We start from the raw sequence: 23,900 nt of genomic DNA, 5'->3' as shown, positions 1-23,900 counted from the left end.
TGAGTGGCTCCATCAGTTTAACACCTGGACTGATGGGATTGTTTTTATTCAGTTCAAATTTTGTTGAGGCATGCTTTTCACTTCTAGAAATGGGGAAGATCAGTCGTAACTGTACCGAGGACGGGTGGTCTGAGCCTTTCCCTCACTACGTGGACGTCTGCTTCTTCTATGACAACACGACCAAACCTGTAGGGCCCAGTGTACCTCATCTAAATATTCACACATCACATACATTACCAACAGACATGCTAATGCTCTGTCTCCATCATTAGGACATGTACTACGCCTCAGTCAAAGCTCTGTACACAGTTGGGTACAGCACATCGCTGGTGTCTCTGACCACAGCTATGGTCATTCTCTGCAGGTTCAGGTGAGTTTGCCCAAAATTGAACCATTACATGAACAATTTGCTTCGTTTATGCTTGCTCTCAGAATTTCACTGTAACATCTGAGTCCTCCTTTTTTCCTCACTTTGCTGAAACCAAACAGGTATTTGATGAATAGAAAAAAAAAAATTAAGTTGCATCTATTTTAGCATTTTGCCCCATATACAAACAGCATAAGCTACTGTGTGTTACAAAACACTTTGAACATTAAGGCAGACATTTAAAGCTCTTTATTAAATAAATTATATGTACTTTATTTCCCTCCTGTACAATGTATAAGAGAACCTCCACACAGCTGAAGCAGATGTGAATGTTGTATTGTCTTTTTATTTACGCTACAGAAACTGATGAACACAGACCCTCTAATCTGATATCAGAGTGGTGTGCTGAAGGTTTATAAAGCTGCTTCACCATCCAACAAGCAATTCTGATGATGTATACTGGCACCTCACAGTATACAGTGTTGCGACTGTGCCGTAAGCCTGTAAATATTGGGAGTAAAAGCAAAAGCAGCCAGAGGTTCAAAAACACCAATAAAATTAAATGATACAGTCCAGCTGAGTTTTAAACCCTTTCTACCCTGGGCGTCCCTATAGCAGGATGAGGTCATGTCTGTTATTAAATCGCAATTCAGTGCCATTTTTTGAAGGTCGCCAGCCTGGCGGATTCAATAAAGAGGCTGCCTGGTATCACTATGAATAAAATGGATGTAGCTGTTGTTGTGCTTCATTTCTGTTTCATCAAAGTTGCAGTTGAGAAACTTCAGAAAGGTTCAATAACATCAAGGTTTAGTGACTCACTGTTACAAGGCAGTTGTTTTCTCTCTAACCAACAGTTTGTATTAGGGGCAAGGTCCTTCTTGATCTTAGAGTTTTTAAAATCTCACTCTAGCCTCATGATGAGGACAAGACTGATTCAAGTTAACGGCTTAAGGGGTAATTGTAGGAGCTTCAGTAGAAATCAGCTGGACATCTTTCGTAGGTTCTTGAAGATGTTTCACCTTCATCCAAGAGGCATCTTCAGTTCTAACTGACTAATGAGGAGTTACAGAACATATCGTCAACCCCAGGTCACATGGCTAATGGCCAGTTAATGACCAGGACTCACATGCCTCAAGTGAAACCAGCTGGTCCACCAAGAACAACAGCAATCGTGCTGATAGAGTTGCCAATTGAGAGTGATTCAAGATGTTAACGATGGCAAAACTTTCTGGGGAGAGACCTTATTGTTATAGGTGTCTGACAAGTGGCGTCACAGACGCCTCCTCTGTTTAAAAATGGCTCTTCCAATTTGACATAGATGGCTTCCTTTACTCCTCTCTCAAACTGTCTATCCTCTCTGTCCAAAATGTGGACGTTGCTGCCCTCAAAGGAATGTCCTTCATCCTTCAGATGCAGGTGAACTGCTGAGTCTTGTCCTGAGGAGCTGCTCTCCTGTGTTGAGCCATGTACTTGTGAAGCTGTTGGTTAGTTAAGAGAAGATGTTCTATGTGTCCTCTCATCTCCAGGAAGCTCCACTGCACCAGGAACTTCATTCACATGAACCTGTTTGTGTCCTTCATCCTGAGAGCCATCTCAGTGTTTATCAAGGACGGCGTGCTGTACGCTCAGGAGGACAGCGACCACTGCTTCGTACACACAGTCAGTAGCAACAGCTTATTATTATAAATGCTGTGTGTGTATTTAGAGGCCATAATACACAGTCTATCTGGAGGAAGGAAAGCAACCATGACAGCCTGTTTAGTTATTAATGAAAAAATTGGTCATTTTCAATTCACAAGGTTAATTATTTCATTAATTTCAATTTGAAGCAGCTAATTACAAAATGAGTCCATTATTATTCCAAACAGTCAGAACTCTGACAATTTAATAGCTCACAGGAGTCAGTAGTCAAGAAGTTTGAAGACTATTGGTTGTAGGATTGTTATTGGTTTATTAGTTCCAGAGAGCCGTATTAAATAATTTCAGTAAATTGCAGCTGTTCCTTTTATAAAAGAAAGCTTGCGTGTAAATCATGATCAGGCCTGTTCTATTTGAGATATAAAGACAGCTTGAAGACAAAATGACTGAAACGGTGCTCCTCCAGTCTTCCCTGTTTGATATTCACCTTTGAAGGAACATCAATCACATGCAAATTTTACAAAAAGCAAACACGCTATTAGATGACTAATACTCCCTGATTACAAATGCAGAACAAGCTCTTAGCCTTTGTCTGGCAACAACATTCTGCACACTGTTGTTAAGCAGCCATGATAAATAAACCTAATTAGGTACGCTAATGGCTTCAGCAAGGCCACTGGAAATCTTCTACTGGAGCTTATTAACATATCAATGGTTACGTTGCCCTTTTTTTTTTTTTTTTTAAAGTGCTGCTTTACCGCCGTTGCCATGACGATCACAGGTCATCATCATGGCTGTACCACGAGTCAGATCAGTGCTGTAATTGGTTGACCCCACACTGAATATGGACTCCAGTCATTAACATGATGTCATTAGATTACACTTCACCTGACACATCGGTCATTTCTGCTGGTGGTGAAATTTCACACAGATCGTTTGCATATTCACTCGCACATTTTAGAGTAATTACAGTATGATGCGCCGTGTTGCAGCCTGGTGACAAGACATCTGTTTACACTGTGATTTACAGGAATTGGGACATTTGTTATGCTCACATTTATGTTCTTGAGCTTCTAAAAGAAAGACTGACTATTAACATTCTGAAACCCAAGCAGTTCCTGGTCAGTTGTTGTTGCCGTCATATTTTTACTCACTGTTTCACTTTAGTATAACGTCCTGCACGTTTATGGAAACAGCACAACCATGACTAGATGACTAGAAGTAAATAGAACTGAAAAATGTCTTTTGTGCAGTTATAATGACATAAATTATCACAAAAAAGTTGAATTTATTTGATGATTTATCAACATGTGCAACCGTTTTTCATAAAATGGTGGTACTAATGTTGGAACAAATGGTGACTCTACACACTATACATATTTTGATGCTTTCATTTTTAATTTGTTTCCATCCTTGTCTCCTTTCTGCTCCGTGTAAACACTACCTGCAGTTCAGCCCAGTTCAGACGAGAAGTTCCTGAATTTAGGACCCATGTTTGTTGGTTGCAACTAAAATGTTAATGTCCTCCTTGTTGCACAGAGGTGTGCAGATTTTTTTTGTTTTGTTACACAATGTGGTAAGAGTAAACAATTTGTTTTTGCTTTTTGGTGAATTTGAAATGAGACGTATAATGTTATATCACAATTTTAAGTCTAGATTTGGTTAATTTTCCCAAGAGAGTGACATGTCACACATGATTCAAAACTTTTTTATATTTGCCCTTTATTCAGAAGGATTCAGAGGATTAAAATAGATGTTGTATTTACAAACTGAAACAATATGCTTTTACTGTGGAGAAAGCAACTACAACTCATATTATTTTTTTAAAAGCATTAAAATCTATGAAACATTTTGAAGACATAACGTTTCAGTCTGTATATGATAATATTGAATAAATTAGCACACTTTTAAGATAACTTAAAATCCATAATTGAGATTCTTCAAAAGAATTCAGATACGAAAAACAAAACAGATGTCTGACTGCCTTTAACGTTACTGACACGTCTCTCCCATGTTTATTCCATGTGCAGGTGGCGTGTAAAGCGGTGATGGTTTTCTTCCATTACTGCGTCATGTCCAACTATTTCTGGCTGTTCATTGAAGGTCTGTATCTCTTCACTCTGCTGGTGGAGACTTTCTTTCCTGAGAGACGTTACTTCTACTGGTACACCATCGTAGGCTGGGGTGAGTTTCCCTCTGATTATTATTAGTGCCGACCAATTCAGGTACTCTTTACATTGTGAATTTTACAATGGATCCCTTAACTTGAGCTTTCAAAAATACTTTTGTTGTACTTTTCCTTGAATGCAATTGATTTTTGATTCAATTTATAGATTTTTTTGTGACTATATATATATATATATATATATATATAAATATAAACAGAATTTTGAGAAAAAAGATGATCTCCACTAAATAGTATGTTTTTTTGTTAATATGAGATCAAGGCAAACAATATCCTGTATTGGAAGTCCTGGGGGTCTAATAAGAACAGATTGTTTTGTTTGCCAAAGTTTTTAAGAGTTCAGTGAAATGTGTCAATGCATGTTTTCAAAACTCAGCTGAAGTACAAATATCATCTTCCTCTCTTGATTATATTTTCTTCTTACAATATATGTTAAAATTTCCAATTTTACTGAGATTGTTTGATTACAGTTTGTATTTATGGTTACAGGAACTCCCACCATTTGTGTGACTGTCTGGGCAGCTCTGAGGCTCCACTTTCATGACACTGGGTATGTTCCTCCTCCCAACTTCAAATTTCACTGCTAATATCGAAGTAAATGTACTTAAGTATTTGCAAATCACTTAGTATTTTCATTTTCTAATACTTTACAGTCACAGTCAACTACAGTCAGTTCAAAAGCAAACGGTGTACTTTTCACTCCTCCACTTTTCATTCATTTGATACTTTTAGTTACTGCTTTACTAGCTGTTACAGTTCATATTCAGACCAATCATACACATAATATAATCATAATTTGTACAGATATCTTCCAAAAACACTCAAAACCCCAACCCCTCTATATTTTTGTCCGAGCTGATCATTTCGTTTTATCACAAAATAAAACATTTACTATTACAGGAACAACAACAATTTTCTCATTGAGATTATATATGAGAAATGTACACATGTGCATGTAACTGCAGTGTTTCTTTAGACTTTAATCAATCAGTTGGTTCTGTAGTGTTTACATGAGAACTTATGAGGGATTACATGAAGCGGGAGGAAGATAAGACCCAGGAGGACATAGCTGGTGGGCAGAAGTGAGAGGATGTAGAGGAGGAAGGTGAGGACCTGTGTAACGAAGAGAACGTAGAACAGGATGAAGTAAAGCACCAGGAAAGACCAAGAAAGGAAGGAGATCACAGAAATGACATGAACAATAATGAGGAAGAGAATTACGAGGAGGAAGAAGAGGAGGTAGAGGAGGATACAGCTGGTCGAGACAAGGGAACCAGTCGGAGGGCAGAAATGAAGGACGGGTGCGAACATTGACCAGTTGCAGTGCCTTTTTTGGCTGCCTGTAGAGCCAGTCAGGTCCTTCTTTCTCTTGATTCCCAAAGGAATAAAACCAGCCATCCATTCAGAATTCCAGTTAGGAAAATCGGGATATCATGTTTGGAAGATGGGGATGCTATTCCAAACACTGTAGAGGTGGAACGGATCAGCTTACACTGTGGGGGATATATTCTGTATATTTTTATTACTCCTGAATAATTTTACATTGTAAAACATCTTCCACCACTTAAGAAACACATATTCATCGCGTAGAAGGAATATGGAAACATGTCAGGGCAAATAAACAGAAGTCTTCAAGATGTTAACAAGCACAGAGATCCAAATATGTTTCGAGGTAATTCCTCACACATGTAGCTTCTGTTCATCTTGGCTCCTGTACAGATGAAGATGAAGAAGATTTTGCAGTAATATTGCAGGACTCTGCTGACACCCATTTGGAAAATTATGCTGACAGAAAAAATTTATGCTGACAGTGGTTTGAATAAAGTTTTGGAGTGAATTAGCTCAAAATGTTCTGGCATCATGCAAATTAAAACCTTTTAGTATGTAATTGAAAACAGTCGTGGATTTCTCCAGCCCTGCTTCCATTTTCATTTTTAGTCATTTTCTGTGCACAATACATGATGTAATATGAGTGTAAGAAAACAAAGAACGTTTAGAAGTATTGCGTAAATTTGATGTGTTCCTTTAGCGGTTCTCATTCTCGATTGCAGATGTGCTTCCATTTTAAACCCTCCTCTCCTTTCTGAACAATCCACTCATTTATTTTTCATATGGCTATTTGCTTGACATTGTGTATGATATCATGCATTACCTAATGTCTACAAAATGACAAGGAGCGCATGTAATGATTATTAAAATGCACTGTTCTCCTCTTCCTGCAGGTGCTGGGATACAAATGAGAACACTGCCCTCTGGTGGGTGATCAAAGGACCAGTGGTGGCCTCCATAATGGTGAGACAGACGCTCATTCAGTTTAGACCGTGTCACGAACTTTCTCACAGAAAGCGAGTGAGCACGTATGTGGCGTGAATCACAAGTGAAATTATTTAAGTAAACTATTTGCCAAGTCAACTGAGGTTATGTAAATAAAAAACAAACTAAAATACACTACTGTTCAAAAGTTTGGGGTCACTTAGAAATGTCCTTATTTTTGAAAGAAAAGCTTTTTTTTTCCCAATAAAGATAACATTAAATGAATCAGAAATACAGTTCTCATATGATATTTGTGTGTTTGTTGACAGATCAATTTCGTCCTCTTCATTGGAATTATAATCATCCTGGTCCAAAAACTGCAGTCTCCTGATATCGGAGGGAACGAATCCAGCATTTATCTGTAAGTTACAATCAACAGGGTACAGCAACAGCAGTGGAGTGTGTGTTCAGAAACGTTCAAGCTGTAAGTGAAGAATTCATATTTTAATCAGTGATTTTCTTAAACAGTAAGGCTGGCTATGTTGAGATTTTTCTTATTGTCAACAAATTCTACGAAAATACTAAAAGTCTTTATGCACTGTTCCTGTATGTTTATAGGCTGATATAGATAATACTTTGTGCTATGTTGTACAAATACTGAAAAAAACACATCTGTCAGCCAACCTAGAATGAGTTGCTATAAATACTCAAAGCAAGCTTTAAATATACACTACCATCCACTAGTTTGGGGTCACTTAGAAATGTCCTTATTTTAGAAGGAAAAGCATTTCTTTTTAATGACGATAACACTAAATTAATCAGAAATCCAGTCTAGACATCGTTCATGTGGTAAATAACTATTTTAGCTGGAAACGGCTGATTATTAATGGAATATCTACATAGGGGTACAGAGGAACATTTCCACCAACCATCACTCCTGTGTTCTAATGCTACATTGTGTTAGCTAATGGTGTTGAAAGGCTAATTGATGGTTAGAAAACCCTTGTGCAGTTATGTTAGCACATGAATAAAAGTGTGTGTTTTCATGGAAAACATGAAATTGTCTGGGTGACCCCATCTTTTGAACGGTAGTGTATTTTGAGGGTCGATGGACAATGTCATTTTGATTATTACTTTTAAAAACTCTAAATGTATTTAGTAGGTAAATTTTAAACTCCTGATGTGTCCACCCAGAGTAGATTTTCAGGTTCATTTGTTGGACCTGTTGGCATCAACTTTGAGCCTCATTATAAAGCTGTACAGTAGCCAGACATCAGTCCTGCTCTGCTCCCTCAGGACTGTGTCTTTGGAGGCCCTGCAGATAATTCCATTCTCATCTGCTGCTCAGACCTGTGCGTGCGTGACCGAGTGTGAAGATGTGTGTGTGTGTTAGACTGTGTGTCTGTGTCCCTAAAGACGTTGTCTTTGTTGTATTGTGTGTTGTCTTTGTGCCGTGTAGCAGCTGTGCTCAGAAATGCTTCAGTGAGCCCACACAGGCTGTTCAACATTCGTGCAGGATGTCAGAGTTATCCACCATCACACTGTAAGTGTGTGTGTGTGTCCGTCTCGTGTTGTCCACATATGTGTATGTGTGCGTTTGTGTTTTACACCAGAGGCTCTTAAAGTCTTTTTTTAACGGTCCGTGTTTCCAAATGTGTAATCACACTTACAAACACAGAATTTATTTCTAGTACTTCTGCTTATGAAAAAAGGTTTATTCATAGACTACTGTTCAAAAGTTTGGGGTCACTTAGAAATGTCCTTATTTTTGAAAGAAAAGCATTTTTTTCCGATGAAGATAACATATGAATCAGAAATCAGAAATCAGTCTAGACATTGTTAATGTGGTAAATGACTATTCTAGCTGGAAACGGCTGATTTTTAATGGAATATCTCCATAGGGGTACAGAGGAACATTTCCAGCAACCATCACTCCTGTGTTCTAATGCTACATTGTCTTAGCTAATGGTTTTGAAAGGCTAATTGATGATTAGAAAACCCTTGTGCAGTTATGTTAGCACATGAATAAAAGTGTGAGTTTTCATGGAAAACATGAAATTGTCTGGGTGACCCCAAACTTTTGAACAGTAGTGTATAATTTGGGTTTTTAGATTTGGTATTGTTTATATTTTTAGTGCTGGTGGCTACATCTGAATCGTAGTAGTACATTTTCTCACATTATAATGAAAGACCTGCAAATGATTTGGGAATAACTCACTGGCTAACTTTCTTGCTCAGAGTGAGATCATAAGAGGGATACAACTTCCGTGTCCATCAGAGGATAGGCAGCATAATCACACAGATGCATGTGAAATCATAAATAGTCATTAATACGCTTTGTGTTTTTTAGTGATTAAATAAACAAAATCTAACATTTAAGTTAGTGTTTTAGATTTTGGTGGTAGATGTTTATACAGAACCCAAACTAGCTATTTCTCATTATCAGTCTTTGCACTAATAATAGTAATAATAATAATAATAATAATAATAATAATAATAATAATAATAATAATAATAATAATAATAGATGGACAGATGATAGGAGGGCGTTTTTCTCCTTTAACTCTCAGCAAGAAACTATTTCATAAGGACCCCTGGGGGCCACTGGACCAAACTGTAATTTGTCACTGTGTTTGTTGTGTGTACTTCTGTATTTCCATCTGTCAAATCTATGTCAGCTGCTGTTGTTGGTTACATGATACGTACCGCTGAGATAAAGACACAAATGTAGCTCCATATGACTATAGTATTACTATTTTTCTGGTCTAAATTACGAGATGAGTTTGACCTAAAATGTCCAGTAATGTATAGTAAAATGAATGTGACTCATAAAGGATATGGATACAAGTGTTGTAGGTGTTTTTCTTATTGTCAACAAAGCCTATAAAAAGTTAGTCCATCACTTAATAATTTCTGACTTCCCTGCTCCGTCTGTTGCATATTTGTTTCTACAAAGATGTTTAAAGGGCTCATTAATTTGCTTATATTGCGTCACTCGGTAGATTTTAGCAAATGTTACTGAAACAGGAGGAAATGATGCATTTGTTTGAAACTATTTTTAGCAACACGATGGTGTACGTGGGATGGACACGAAATAAACCACAGTGCCCAGGTTCATTTAAACGAAGGAGCATATCCGTCAGTGCAACAACATGACTCACTGATCTTTTTTTAATAGACTGAGGAGGACTGTGGAGCTGTGTGGTAATAGGCGGAACTTGTTGGCAGCTTTTATTTATTGTTGGTTTTTATTTTTTCGTCTGATTTGTTGACAATAAGAAAAATATCACTCCCCTTATCATTTAATCTATAGATAATTATGATAAAGCCTCTTTCTTTAAAAAAAACTCACTGTACTTGCTAGTTGTTTTTTTTTTTCAACATTTCAATCTGCTGCAAAAGTGAGAAAATGTGTTACGATATTGCATCAGCGGTGCAACTCTTGCATCACCTTGAGTCGTCCAGCAGCAGTAACTTCACATTCAATGAGTGTGATTTGTGTTTGACTTACACCTCGATCATGTTAAGCTATTTGTTGTGTGTGTGTGTGTGTGTGTGTGTGTGTGTGTGTGTGTGTGTGTGTGTGTGTGTGTGTGTGTGTGTGTGTGTGTGTGTGTGTGTGTGTGTGTGTGTGTGTGTGTGTGTGTGTGTTCAGGCGTCTGGCGCGCTCCACACTCCTGCTCATCCCCCTGTTTGGGATTCACTACACTGTGTTCGCCTTCTCGCCCGAAGACGTCAGCAAGAGGGAGAGGCTGGTCTTTGAGCTGGGGCTTGGATCCTTTCAGGTACAGCTCTGCCAACATCCGGTTTCACTTTAAGGAAAACACCAGATGATGAATGAGAGAGCATAATAGGGTAATAAATCATTTGAGTATACAAGATACACACAGGCTTTTAAGGAGAGTGCTTGTGATATTCACAAGTCTTCTGCCCTCGTTATCCAGGGCTATGCAGCCCAGTAGAAGTTTTTTACTGGAACCAAGTGTAAAACAGTAAAAAGACTTTTGCGTAACATGTTAAATGATGGTGATTACTGTTATCATTGCCTCTCATTTTCACTTCTTCTTACTTGATTTATTTCCTGAGTAAACATTTTTCCTAATCAGCTTATGGCCTCACTTGCTAGTTTCAAGTCATCTTTCATTTCGTAAATTATTGTCTCATTTACAGCTTAAAGGCAATAAAACAGGGTACGGTTTTCACTCCTTCAGAACGGTCATCCACAAACCACTGAGAGTCGTCACAGTGGCTAGGTCCATCTACACTCATATCTGTAATTCAGTTTATGCAAAAAAACCCAAAAAAATAAACAACATTCTGTAGTACAGCCTGTAATAGTGATGGCTGTGCTTTTTAAAAGTTTTTCGCCCCTGTAGTCAGACTCTTTTTGATCTGTCTTTGGCCTTTGCTGTTGAAGATGCTGTAATTTTTGAAGATGAAAGCACATATTGTCTTATTTGTTGTCTCCATCCTCCTCCTCAGGGCTTTGTGGTAGCTGTCCTCTACTGTTTCCTCAACGGAGAGGTAAGCGTTTACCTCTTTTTTTTGTTCATGATCACAATCGCTTTGATATTTTGCCTTCTTTCTTGACATAGAAAGTAGCTACAGTAAGCACATTTCAGGATAGATGTCAGCTTCTAAATATTAGTGCTGAATATTATCCAAACCAATAACTTTTCTTTGTTCACCTATCCACTGTATTTAACATTTCAAAGCAGTGTATATATGTTTAATTTAATTGCCTAATACAATATATTGTGCTTGTAAGCAGATATAGCAACAAATAATGTCACTTCTGTTCTGACACATTTGTAAGTGGTGTAAAATACAGCATGATACATTTGTAATCTTATGTAATGATACATACTTACACGTGTAAGCAAGTTAGTGCCCTTTGCTCAGTTGCCATAGGAAGATGAGAAAAACATATTTATGATGTACACTACCGGTCAAAAGTTTTTAGAACACCCCTATTTTTCCAGCCCCAGACCATCACACTTCCTCCTCCATGTTTGACAGTTGATGTCACACACTGAGGAACCATCCTTTCTCCTCGATGGCGTACAAAAAAGCATAATCTATAGGTGTGTATGGTGTCTTTGAAGTGCTAACTTCCTTGTCAGTAATGCTGAAACTAAACATGCTCAATTTACAGCCTAAATATTGTAAATCATGAAATCCTATTTCATGTAATTACAAACTTGTTAGTCATCTACAAACAAATGTTTTGAAGGATCTCAAGTGCATTGATAAACACTTCCCCACAAACCTAAAGTGTGTTTTCGTGGAGCTGGTACAGCTTAAAGTACATTAAAAATGACCTTGTGAAGTTTCTCCCTGAAGGTGCAGTCGGAGATCAAGAGGAAATGGCGCAGCTGGACGGTGAACCGGTACTTTGCTGTGGACCTGAAGCAGCAGAGGCACCCTTCGTTGGCCAGCAGTGGAGTGAACGGCGGGACTCAGCTGTCGATCCTCAGCAAGAGCAGCTCCCAGATACGAATGTCCAGTCCACTGGCGGAGAACGCCAACATCAGCCTCCCGACCTGAGCGTCTGATCGGCCAGAGTCAGCTTCAAGGTGCCGTTCCACTTACGTACTTTAGACCAATCAGAACAGACCAAAGTGGCCCCTCACACTTCCTCTATTTGGTAGTTTGGCCTTTAGAATATTTCTGAAAGAATCCACTGGAGGTGCACAGCTAGCTTTCATATTTTATCATTTAATTTGAGTCAATACATTTTACTATTTTAGAGCTGCAGTTGGCTCTGTATGTGATTAATGATGCACTTACCATTTTTAGAAACTTAAACGTTGAATTCAGCCCTTTTGTTGTTTTAGTAATAAATAATATTGAAGTAGAACTGGTGCCAAAAGAAACACTATTAATTTAAAAAAAAAATTAAAATCAACAGTTCAGTATCACACATCGGGGCCACATTTGGCTGTTGATGTAAAGTAAATGTGCTTCAAAGTGCCATGCAGGTTGCCTGACTGGATCTCACTACAGTCCAGAGTTAAATATCTACTAAACGTTCGCCTTGCTTGTACAAATGCTCATTGTTTAAATGTTTCATCTTGACTTTAAACATTTTTCTACAATCAGCCGTAAGTACAGAGTATGTCAAAATATATATATATGAAAAGAAAACAACTCATGGATTGTGTAAATAGTTACTTTTGGTGTCTGGATCGGAGTTTCTTTTGTTAGCATAACGCAGTGTTGTAATGACCTTTTCAAACAAAAGGAACTGGAGCCCAAATCTGTAGACTTCATCACATATCCTGAGGACCCAGAAGATCCTGGCCACTCTATTCTGGACTTGTTTGTATCAGATTAAAAAAATAAAAACACATATATATAAAAACTTAAATGAATGAGCACTGAACAGCAGCGTTTCCCAACCTGGAATTCAAAGATGAATCATGAGAAGTTCCATGCAGCGTGCACATTTATTTGCCTTTTTCTCTTGTAAAATAAAAGACAATTTCACATTTTAGACTGAAAATAAACTATCTGAAGGTAAAATCACTTGTGCGTTCGGTGAAGCGTTGTTGTTTTGAGGGGTGACAAATTGTAAAGGTTAGGAAGCGCTGCTGTAGAGGACCTCACAGTACGCAAGAGAAATAAAAACGCTCCCTGAAGTGATTTATCCTCCCAGCTTGAGCCTTTAGCTGCACTGCACTAGTCTCCAGCTGTTTTTTCCTTTTCACGGACACGTGTTTGCAGGCTGTGAACATTAATATTACATGTGCCATTTAGTGGTATCTTTTGGCCAAAGCTCTTCATAGTGCCAAGACTTCATACGTACAGTATTTTATTGTAGATAGTGAGAACAACACCGTCAACATGCTCTTGAAGATAACAGGACTCTTTATCTTGTTCTCTTTCCTCTGAGCTTGAGCCCATTGTGCCATACTGAACTGATATTCATCTTAATTTTTTTAATTGATCATCTCCTACATTCATATTCCAAAGTGCCTAGTCAGTCACAAATAGTTCTCACTTTTATTTACGGTACAGTGAGCTGATAGTTTCAAAGGTGTAGTAGAGTCATTTTCTTGCAAAGAATGTACAGAGACATGTGTTGTATTGTGGATGACAAAATGATGCTTCTTTGTGTGCAACAGAGCTCCAGTGGTGAAGTTCTGCTTTTTCTCATTTGTATATTTGACACATAATGTGAATGTCCTGTTGATTTTTTTTTTCCCAGTTGAATTGCTGGTTTATTTAACTTGTTAATTACAACTGTTATCCATTCAAACATTTCAGCATCAAACACATTTACTGCTTCAAAAGAGAAACAATAAATGTTTTAACAGTCAAACCCTAAATGCTTTAATGTGCCAGCTCTTGACAATCGTAGAGTGATGCTCATTTTTCTCTTTTTGTTGCTGCACAAACAAAGCTAACAAACAATAAACCGGCGGGGCGGATATTTATTAAAGCTAAATGTCAAATGATGTGTACAGAAGGATTTATCCACCATATTTACTTGAGATATGTATTTTTTGTACTGTCATCTGCATGGATTATAAGAATGTAGTATCTTCAAACAATGAGCTGAGGATATTGTTGAATAGATAAGGATGTATATTTATTTTCAAGGAACCAGTGCCATGTGAAATGATTAAATGTACAGTATACATGCTTTTTTTCCCTGTGTAGCATAGTTGTATGACAGATGTGTGATTTCATTACATTGACTGATATTGACTTTCTTGGTCAAAGTGCCATGAATGTGCTAGAGTTGCGTGGCACAATGTCTCATTTGTGACTAATGAAAGACAAAAACATGAACTGCTGTCCAAAGCTCCCAAAACATAGACACAACCTCTACAAAAACCACGACTGAACATCTTGTTTAATGCATCATCTTGACTGCTTTTGGACAGAACAGTGAGTGACGTTAGACAAGGTACTATCAAGGAAACAGAGGCCGAGAAGATGATTGTATTTTAAATAGGAAGGTTTGAACATCTGCAACCGATAAAACACAAAGTGTGTACAAGGGTGTGATGAAAACCACTCTGCTGCTGCTTACGTGTTTCTATCACCAGCCGTCACTCTGAGTCTGAACCAGCTCAGATGGAAACGACCATGTGTCAAAGCTGTTACTGTGTGGAAAAAAAAGAAGAGGAACGCTCCTCATTAGACGTGTCTGTGCTCTGTGTTCGTCTTGTCTACCACAAGGTGGCAGCAAAGTTTGATGGTAGGGGAATTGAGGCATTAATATGCCATATTATTATTATTATTGTTTACATGTATCTTTGTGACTTTCCTTTACATGAATCAGAAGACAAGCCTGCAGTTGTATAAATAAGGTCTGATGCGACCATTGAAAATAATGTAAAAGCTGGTGATTTACTTCCCTCAAATCCCTTTTCATTTTAAACTCTTCACTTTAATTTCGAAACGAACTGTGAACTGCCTGAATTTCAAAACTTTTACTGTGAGACGGGAGGAAATTTGAAGAATCGGTTGCACTTTCTAGAACCACAGAAATATCAAGCAGCGTCGCTTTCACACCTTTCCTCACAAACACTTCCTCTTGCACTTTTTTTTGCATTACAGTAATACACTGACCGTCCTTAATGTATCCAAGAAAAGCCCTCCACATATTTTCACAAAGCATTTTGACCTTTTAGGAAACTTATTCACTTTCTTGCTGAGAGTTAAATAAGAAGATTGACACCATTCTCTATGTGTATGCTAAATCTGGAGTGACGGCCAGCAGCCTGATAGCTTAGCATCTCATAGATAAAGGTGTTCAAAGGGAAACACCTCTGAGCTCATTTAGTTTTCAAAACAAAAAATGGAAAGATTTTTTAAAAAATAATGTCAAAAAAACAAGAAAAAAAACTCTTGAAACTTAGCCATCCGACGAAAAACCAGAGTTAGTTTTTTGTTTATTTCATTTTTTGTTGGACATTTAAAAAAAAAAAAAATGGCTGTGTGATGTTTGGTTTGTAAAGAAATAAACCATGGACTGTGTTTGATTGGCTTTATGTTTTTGTTTTTTGTTTTTTTTAGCACCTGAAACTTTTTTTTTTTCATTTATGGGCACTGAAGAAGTGTTTGGAAGTATAAATAGCTGTTGGGTCCGAATAAATCACACTGTGTCATTTTACTGTTTTGTGTACAGATTAAATACACACTTTGTCAAGATGCTAATATCCACTAGCTAACAGTTTAGCTAGTAGCAGCTATCTACTAGCCCTGTTTCCCTTAGCTAGATTACCACCTAGCTAGCTAGTTAGCTAATTTGAGTATTAATGGTGTCCATCTTCTTACATCTCAGCAAAAACAACCTGTCAAACTCATGTTTAAAATGTAACTATTCTCTCTGTGACATATCTCTGTGTTTAAACGCCATTTCTCTGGCGTTTGTGCCTGTTCAGCTGGTTTTATCAAGTTCTGAGTGTACGTGAGTTCTATTGATTGCCAATGAATTTTTGAATGTACCGTTGTTGCTCAGCTGCTCTTCAATGTTGCCTGCTGTCAATTTGCCATAGTGTACAAATGATGTCTTTTCTTTATCATATATGTATATTTTTTGGCGCACAGGTGAACCTCTTGACTAAGACCTGTAATGTTTGTGACTGTTTTTTTGTACATTTATGTTTATGTACCAGTTTTCAGAGTGTATGTGTGTTTGAAAGTTGGAGTGAGTGTATTCTGTATGCATGTGTATGTAATGACAAGCATTCATGAGGATATAAGTAACTTAAATGTTAAAAAAAATATATGTATAAACTTTCACCTGACTTATGTTGTACCTGTGACAGTGCATCGTGTGTAACAAACGTTCTGGTGTCCAACATTCATGTCCCCAGTTGTGTAAAACTGACTGCAAAATAAATCTCTGTGGTATGTTGTTGTATTTTGTGAAAGCTGTGATTCATTTCAAACTGTGTGACATCCATAAAATGAAATGAATGTATAGATTTAATTGTAAATTAATAGGAATTTACTTTATTTGCAAATACAATACATTTTAAGGGACCCTTCTCTTTATTTGGTCAATCCTCTTAAAGTGCGATTCGCGTTTAAAGTACAACACAATTAGCTGAAAACAAAATCCTGTTCAATTACATGTTTGAAATGACTAAATCTTTTGGCTCAAACATTTTCCTATCCTCTGAAATCCAAGCGTGTTATATGTTGACAAATGTCAGTACAAAGGAAACAATATGGTCAAACACAAAGACAAAGCAGTTGGTAATTCCTTTTAAACCAGAAATGATTTATTCATTAATGTGTTTTTCCCAAACACAGTACACCAACCTTCACTAAGCCACAAGGAAAGCAATTAAAATACAGTGCTTTCAAAGGAAGGTGCAACACTGAACAATATTGTGTACTGACATACTGACAGCCATAGTAGTTAATGGCGCAGTAGCACATTATTTTTAGTTTATCATATATATGATCTTTTTTATTTAAATTTAAAATCTAGCTGCAATTGCAGACAAAAGACTAGCAGAACAGTTAGAAGGTGTAAAATCATGGCTTGACCATACACTAAAAATATGGCATAAAGTAATTAAAATCTGTGAAATAGTATAATAGTATAATAATAACATGTTAAAAAGCTTTAGATGGTGTGCCTATGGCACAGATTTCCAGCCAAACAAAGATGATAAAAGATTTCAAACTTAGATAGAAAAAGGACTGACAACATACCTTTCCTTCACACACAAAGGGATATTACAGAATTTCCAGTCCCTGCGTACTAAGTTTGGTTTGGAGCAGAAAGACTTCATCAGGTTCCTCCAAATGCGTGACTATTTTAACAAGCAATGTTCATCCAAGAGGCTTCTTCAGTTCTCTGAAGAACTGAAGAAGCCTCTTGGATGAGAGGTGAAACGTCTTCAAGGAAATTTCTTAAAGTCCAGTTGGACTGATATAAACAACTTTGGATAACCATCACCTGGATGAGTGAGAAACTACACAGAGCTCTCCGAGGTGTGAGACTCCTTTTAACTGCAGACTAATGAGGAGATTTAATCTGATGCAGGTGTTAGTTTTGGAAATGGAAATTTATAGGGTGATTCCATCATTTTTTCCTCAGAGTTGAGTGATTCCATATTTTTTCCCTCTGCTTGATCTAAAAAAGCAATTGTTATTGACTACCACATTTTTTTCTTGATTTCTTTTAGTATTTCTTAAAGCCAGAAAGTTGCCATTTTTATTGACTTTAGTTTTGTGGCGTGTCTGTGATCTGCTTTTTTTCTACAAAATTAAACAACTGAATGAACATCCTCCAAGACTGGTGATTCCATAATTTTTGCCAGGGGTTGTAGAAGGTGTTTGACATTATGGAAATACTTATTTTCTTGCTTTGAGGCTACAACCAGCAGCAGTTAGCTTGGCTTTCCATGCAGCCTGGAAAGAAAGTTTTCCTCAAAGCATCCAGCCTTTTTCGTGGAATATTTGCCAATTTGGTATACTCATACTCGGAAGAAGTAATGCGTGCATGTGACTTCATTTGGAAGACAGAATCCTCTTGTTTCTGAAACCGTGGTTGTTTTGCTAAAACACAACTTAAATTGTGTGCATCAGCTTTAATGCACATCAGAAAAAGCTCCATTTTTTTTTACCTTTATCATTAATATGTAACGTTTAAATAACAATAACTAAGACAAACATTTTTACCACAAATACGCACACAATGCACAGTCTGTGAGACATCTTGGTGGCAGCATCTGGTGTGTACATTTTGAACTGAAACTGTGCCAGAGGCATGTTCTGTACATCTGAGAGACAATCAGCCACAGAGAACACTATTTGCATGTCTCAAATCACCCGACAAATATGGTAAGGACTGAAGTAATGCTTTGCAACTTCACAACACTATCACAAATTGTAAGCTACAATGGCTGTAGCTTACTGCCTGACTGAACTTCATATCATTCATTTGAATTTATTTATAAATCTGTAAGCATTTTTAAGTGGGGGAAATCTATATATTTGACAGATATTCTGTCAAAGTTGACATGTATACTACCAGTCAAAAGTTTGGACACTCAATGTTTTTTCTTTATTTTCATGACTATTTACATTTGTAGATTCTCGCTGAAGACATTAAAACTATGAATGAAAACATATGGAATTATGTATTAAAAAAAGTGTGAAATAAGTCAAAACATGTTTTATATTTTAAATTCTTCAAAATAACCACCCTTTGATTACTGCTTTACAGTCTTGACATTCTCTGGATGAGTTACATGAGGTAGTCACCTGAAATGGTTTTCCAACAGTCTTGAAGGAGTTCCCAGAGATGCTGAGCACTTGTTGGCCCTTTTGCCTTCACTCTGTGGTCCATCTCATCCCAAACCACCTGGATTGTGTTTAGGTCAGGTGACTGTGGAGGCCAGGTCAGGGTCATCAGGTAATGCGGCTCATTTGAGACCTTCAAGCTGAAAAAGTTGGCATCTGTGTTTACTTTGTCCCCATCTTCTCTCCACCATCTTGTCATTCTACAGTGACCAAAAACTTGATTCACTTTCTTCGAGAGGTCAAACTATATGAATGTTGAATGAAGTTATAGATTCTTGAACATCAGTGGCAATCTCCAATCAGTCTTCAGACATTTTCAAACATTAATCCAAACAAAATTTTGACATTTGACATTCCACAAGATTTTGATGTCGGCATGAACGGTGTCTTGCTCTCTTGACCCGAACTGCCACCTACTGGACCACTTAACTGCTCAGCTTTGTGAAATAAATGTGTTGTTAGTTACAACTCGTGTGTCCTTATTTGTAGTGCCTTGAGCCGAGTTGTGACAACTGGGAGCTCATCCAGGATTAAATGACCCATTCTGGTAAGATGAAGTTTAGGTTGTGAGGAAGGTTGACCAACCTTGAGCTGGCTTGTGACACAGAACCTCAAAATGGAAACACTTACCGTACTACACAGGCTGTTGTGGGCCAAAAACTAAACACAAAAAGATTGGGACACTTCCATTTTGTAGGGAGCAAACTAGAAAACTACCATGTCCAACAACACCATATGGATGTAAAGGAAATAGTCTTCATGTCAAAAGAAGTTTTGTTTTTGTTCGATGAACTGTGTTTGCAGGCTATGAATAATATTCACAACGTAGAATCATTTTATAAAAAACTCTTTGGATGATTATTTTGCTTGATGATCCCTTATAAAGAAATATAAATAATTGAGGAATGGACACAAAATCAGACTGTATGACCACTTTAAAGGTAGGGAGTCACCATCGGTTCTGTTTACCGTGCCTAATAATCTGATTGCATTATAACTTTGGTGCTCATGGTTTATGTAATATGAATTAAACAAAATATTTATGGAGACCCTAATCAATATATCATTGTGTAGCATGTCTATATTGGAAAATGTTAAATATAGATATCTTGCTTGTTAAAACTATATCACTCAGTTTTTATTTATCTACAGTAGCTGTTATGCAGGTCACACAGTCATAAAGAAATTACCTCTTTTGCAATTATCTCAGTGTCTCTGCATTATTTTACCTGCACTGTGCCCTAGATTAATTAAAACCTAGCAGGTTGTTTTTATCAGTTGAATATTAAAGGACCAATTCAGTTCATTTGATGCAATTTTTCTCTTGCCTAACTGGGATTGCTTCATTTTGGCTGAAATGTTCTCAGCACATCAAAATGATTTGATAGAATTTAAGCATTTAACCTATTTTCAAGATTATAGCCCACAGGTCAATTGCAAAAGAGTTGATATTTTATATGTAATGCCCATCCATAAATCATACTAATTATCTTCTAGTTTCCGAATATAAATAAACACACCAAACACCTAAAGCCGAAACATTAGAAACAATACTACCAATACTGCCAATAATCATGACTGTTGCGTCTGATTGTACTCTAATCTGCTAACAGTTCTTTAGGCATAATTATTCACTTACAAGAAACATTGAAGTTTCACAATGACACACGTTTGATATTACAGCAGACATAGAGTTATGGGTATTTTCAGATTTTAACTGTTTAATCCACATAAAAGCAGCTGTAGACATATATAAAGTGGGTGATAAACTGTGTGTTCCTACTGACATAGTCAGTTTTTGCAGATGATCAGTTCTCTGTTTAGAGTTTAACTCTGACCAGCACCTATGAGGTTTAGCATGTAACCCTCCCTAGTAAAACCACAACATGTCATATTCATATCTAGGTTTATGTACAGATGCACAAAAACACGTGGCAATTAACTTTAAAGGTTCATTTTCGAAACGGACAGAGTGAAGCTAACCTTTTCTAGACCTCATGCTAAGCAAACAGGCTACTCGTTGTAGCTTTGTGTTGATGGTACGATCGTGAGAGTGGTATCAATTTTCTCTACTAACACATTTGGGGAAAATTAGTTTAAAAATGTCAAGACTTAATTGATACTGAAAAATGCCTATTTACAATTGGATGTGTGTAATTTAGGAAAAAAATTAAATCAAACACAACTGATATTTGTTCTCACAAAAATCCTGGGCTTCTTGCTTTTTTGATCATCATCAAAATGTTGTTAACTCACATATGGATGAACTCTTAAGCATTATAACATATATATATATATATATATATATATATATATATATATATATATATATATATATATATATATATATATATATATATATGCCACTTATCATTCAAGTTGATTAGTACCATCTTGATGCCTTTTCACCATGTAAATGTGTGTCCCATTTATTCATTTGGTATCTCGATAAATGCATCTAGTGTATCAAAATAAATATATAACATCTGGAAACAACATAGAAAAAGACGTAACAAGTAAATGACTATTCATAAATACTGAAATGGCTCATCAAAACAGTCTTTTAAGACATGCTGTATTAGTGCAGAGCAGCACAACACACAAACAAACAACTTGAAATACTTGTTCGGTCCCCCTGGATCTTAATGTCTGAAAATGTCTCTGCAGCAGCTGGTGAGATGCTGAGTGATTGAACACATTCAGATCCAGAGCGGTCCTCCACATGTTTTCAGCCTGATAGGCTGACATAGCATCACCTCATCAGTTCAGTGCAGCGCAGAGCAATTTCAGATATTTTCGTCATGTTCAAACATCTATTGTTTCCACAGCTGCCTCTGTATAATCTCTCAGCATTTGGTCATGTTTGCACTCGTGTAGTCCAAACTGTACACACAACCTTGACAAACACTCGTCCCACAAGCTCAGGGCGAGCTCTGTCTCTGCTGTGGTTCCCTCGTTCCACTGTGGCACCATCCTCACAAATCAAGCACCATTGTTGATGATATGACAACGAGCCCACTGTGATGCAGATTACAAATTTGCGGTGCGCCATCCTTAGTCATAGTTGCTGCTGACACTGATATAATTCATACCGAGACATTTTCTCCAGCGTTCATTACGGTCTTATGTTCTCATAGAGCGGTTGTTGAAATAATGTCCTCAGCATGTTCAGCTTTGAGGACTGCCTCTGTTGTTTTTCCTTGACATTCTCACAGCAGTTTTTTTTCCACAGACAGTCTCTAAAATCATACTGAGGAGATGTTGCCACTGGAAGGAGGCAGTCCAAGCCCCCCACGTGTTCGAATTGTGATCTGAGTGATGCTCCTCTTGGCTGGTGTGAGATGATTTTGATTGTGGCACTTCCAAAGCCATCTCCGCAGCTCTGTTTGGACCTGCAGACAAACATGTGTGAGACATGTCTAGTTGAAAACCTCCACTGTGGCTTGTCCTCCAGTGTCTTTTTTTGTTTGTTTGTTTTTTTACATCTTGAAAAAATGGAAGTGTGTTATGTTAACAGAGAACTGTGACTTTGATGAGATACCAAAATCTTTGACATATGACTTGGAGGTAGTTACACAGCACTTTTTCCTCTGTTATAGCTATAGTGCATTTTCTGTTGAAACTTTTTTTTTTATTATTGAAGACGATTATGTTGAAGCACTGAGTTTTTCTTTCTTTTGGCATGCATGTGGGTATGGATATATGATATGAGTAGAGATTAATTTAATTTTTTGATGATACATAATAATATCACTTACTCTTTCACACAAGAGTCATGAATGTACAAGTATGTTGAATAATATCAATTTGATGGCATCTCATTTTTTCTGAGGTTAAACATATATATAATATTTACATTTATCAGGTCTTGCTGTGCAAAATAATCTTCCTGATGGGTTGCACTTCTGACATAGTGTGTGTGGTCAACAGTAAATACTATGTTCCTGACAGTCACAATTGATAAGAGGCACAGACTCCCATGAAAATTCTATGGGAAATGCATGCAGGTCATTATTGACCCACTTATGGAAGCTTGGAGTAGTAACACAAATATGATAATTTCTTAAAATGTATAAAAGGTAACCTAAAAATGTAAATGGAATAATATCAAAAACATGTTTCTTGAGAATACCTGGAATATGAAATAATAAAAACTTTTCAGTACAAAGATATTACGAAATGACCTCCCCGGGTCATTTTTTACACACTTATGCGTCTAAGGATTAAGGAATTCATGACTGTCATGTTACAACAAATTAGCTTACAGATTGCTAACAGCATTTATTTTGTAGGCTTGAATTGTCTGTCCTAAGAGTGGGCTGAGGTTTACCCACCGATGGCTGAACCTAGAAGGTCCTTGCATGGATATGCAACTTGTAGAAAGCTAAAGGCAGTTAGGCCTCATGATGTTCTGAAAAGTCACTGATCAATGAGTCACTTCAATTTATATGTGCAAGTTGCTGCATTTTAAAAGCACACATCCACTCTCTAAAAAATAGCTTTTGAATTACTTGAGAGAAGATTAACTAGAGGAGTGAGATTTTTTTTTCCTCCAGAGCTGCTATGTATGACAAATTTTATATCACAAAACCATTTACGCTTCACCTACCTCTCCATTCATGAAACAGTAAAGGAGTGCCACCACAAATCCCTGCAACACAGCAGACAACAGTTTGTAGATACAGTCAGCAGTGAGAAATTATAGTTATATATCGATTGTGGAGCGAACTCTGAACTGCACAGGGTGTCACAGTGTAGAAAACAAACAAACATGCAGAAAGATAAGAGCTTCAAGCTCGAAGGAAAGTAATCTGTGCCGAAACATCAGCTTATGGAATCAGTTCTACACAGCATAACCATTGATGTGCTCCCACCTGATTACGAGTGTTTGTTTCCTACAGTTTAAATAAAGAGGCTGAAATTTCAAAGTAGCTTTTGTGTGTATATTTGTCAGGTAAAATTCATTGTGATTTTTGGAGTATTAACTGTCGTCATGATGGTTAACCCACCGTTGTGTTTAGCTGCTGAGTTTTCAGAAAGTCAGTTCCATGTAAACAAACCAAATCACAAGAATATTCCAGTGAACAGCCAGCCAACAAGTATCCTCAGATGGAGATCCCAAATGTGGTTAGCAAAAGGACAGTTCCAAATGCTAAAAATTATTCATGCATAAATCTA

General features: G+C 37.1%; 2 protein-coding genes across 7 annotated transcripts in view; one reads left to right on the top strand and one right to left on the bottom strand.

Annotated features, from left to right (window-relative positions):
• The window catches only part of LOC111570408 (pituitary adenylate cyclase-activating polypeptide type I receptor-like), a 32,782-nt gene extending 16,459 nt beyond the window's left edge, over positions 1-16,323 (top strand). For 3 of the 6 annotated variants that reach the window (XM_035949492.2, XM_023273156.3, XM_023273155.3), the window contains exons 5-15: positions 88-188; positions 273-370; positions 1,894-2,026; positions 4,036-4,189; positions 4,680-4,740; positions 6,413-6,482; positions 6,773-6,864; positions 7,903-7,986; positions 10,099-10,228; positions 10,926-10,967; positions 11,774-16,323. In XM_035949492.2, coding sequence (XP_035805385.1) covers positions 88-188; positions 273-370; positions 1,894-2,026; positions 4,036-4,189; positions 4,680-4,740; positions 6,413-6,482; positions 6,773-6,864; positions 7,903-7,986; positions 10,099-10,228; positions 10,926-10,967; positions 11,774-11,998 — 1,190 coding nt within the window. In that variant the 3' untranslated portion in view covers positions 11,999-16,323. The remainder of the gene's footprint in view (positions 1-87; positions 189-272; positions 371-1,893; positions 2,027-4,035; positions 4,190-4,679; positions 4,741-6,412; positions 6,483-6,772; positions 6,865-7,902; positions 7,987-10,098; positions 10,229-10,925; positions 10,968-11,773) is intronic. The other 3 variants (XM_023273157.3, XM_023273159.3, XM_023273158.3) reach the window with 3 other exon arrangements.
• A 4,767-nt stretch (positions 16,324-21,090) lies between these two features.
• The window catches only part of LOC111570410 (vasoactive intestinal polypeptide receptor 1-like), a 53,705-nt gene continuing 50,895 nt past the window's right edge, over positions 21,091-23,900 (bottom strand). Inside the window, exons 12-13 of the mRNA XM_023273160.3 lie at positions 23,332-23,373; positions 21,091-22,114 (exon numbers count right to left, since the gene is read on the bottom strand). Coding sequence (XP_023128928.2) covers positions 21,968-22,114; positions 23,332-23,373 — 189 coding nt within the window. The 3' untranslated portion in view covers positions 21,091-21,967. The remainder of the gene's footprint in view (positions 22,115-23,331; positions 23,374-23,900) is intronic.

The sequence above is a fragment of the Amphiprion ocellaris genome, chromosome 10 (assembly GCF_022539595.1).
Source record: "Amphiprion ocellaris isolate individual 3 ecotype Okinawa chromosome 10, ASM2253959v1, whole genome shotgun sequence".
Classification (NCBI taxonomy): Eukaryota; Metazoa; Chordata; class Actinopteri; family Pomacentridae; genus Amphiprion; species Amphiprion ocellaris.
The sequence above is the reverse complement of the archived record's forward strand: the minus strand, read 5'-3'. Positions and strand labels throughout refer to the sequence as shown.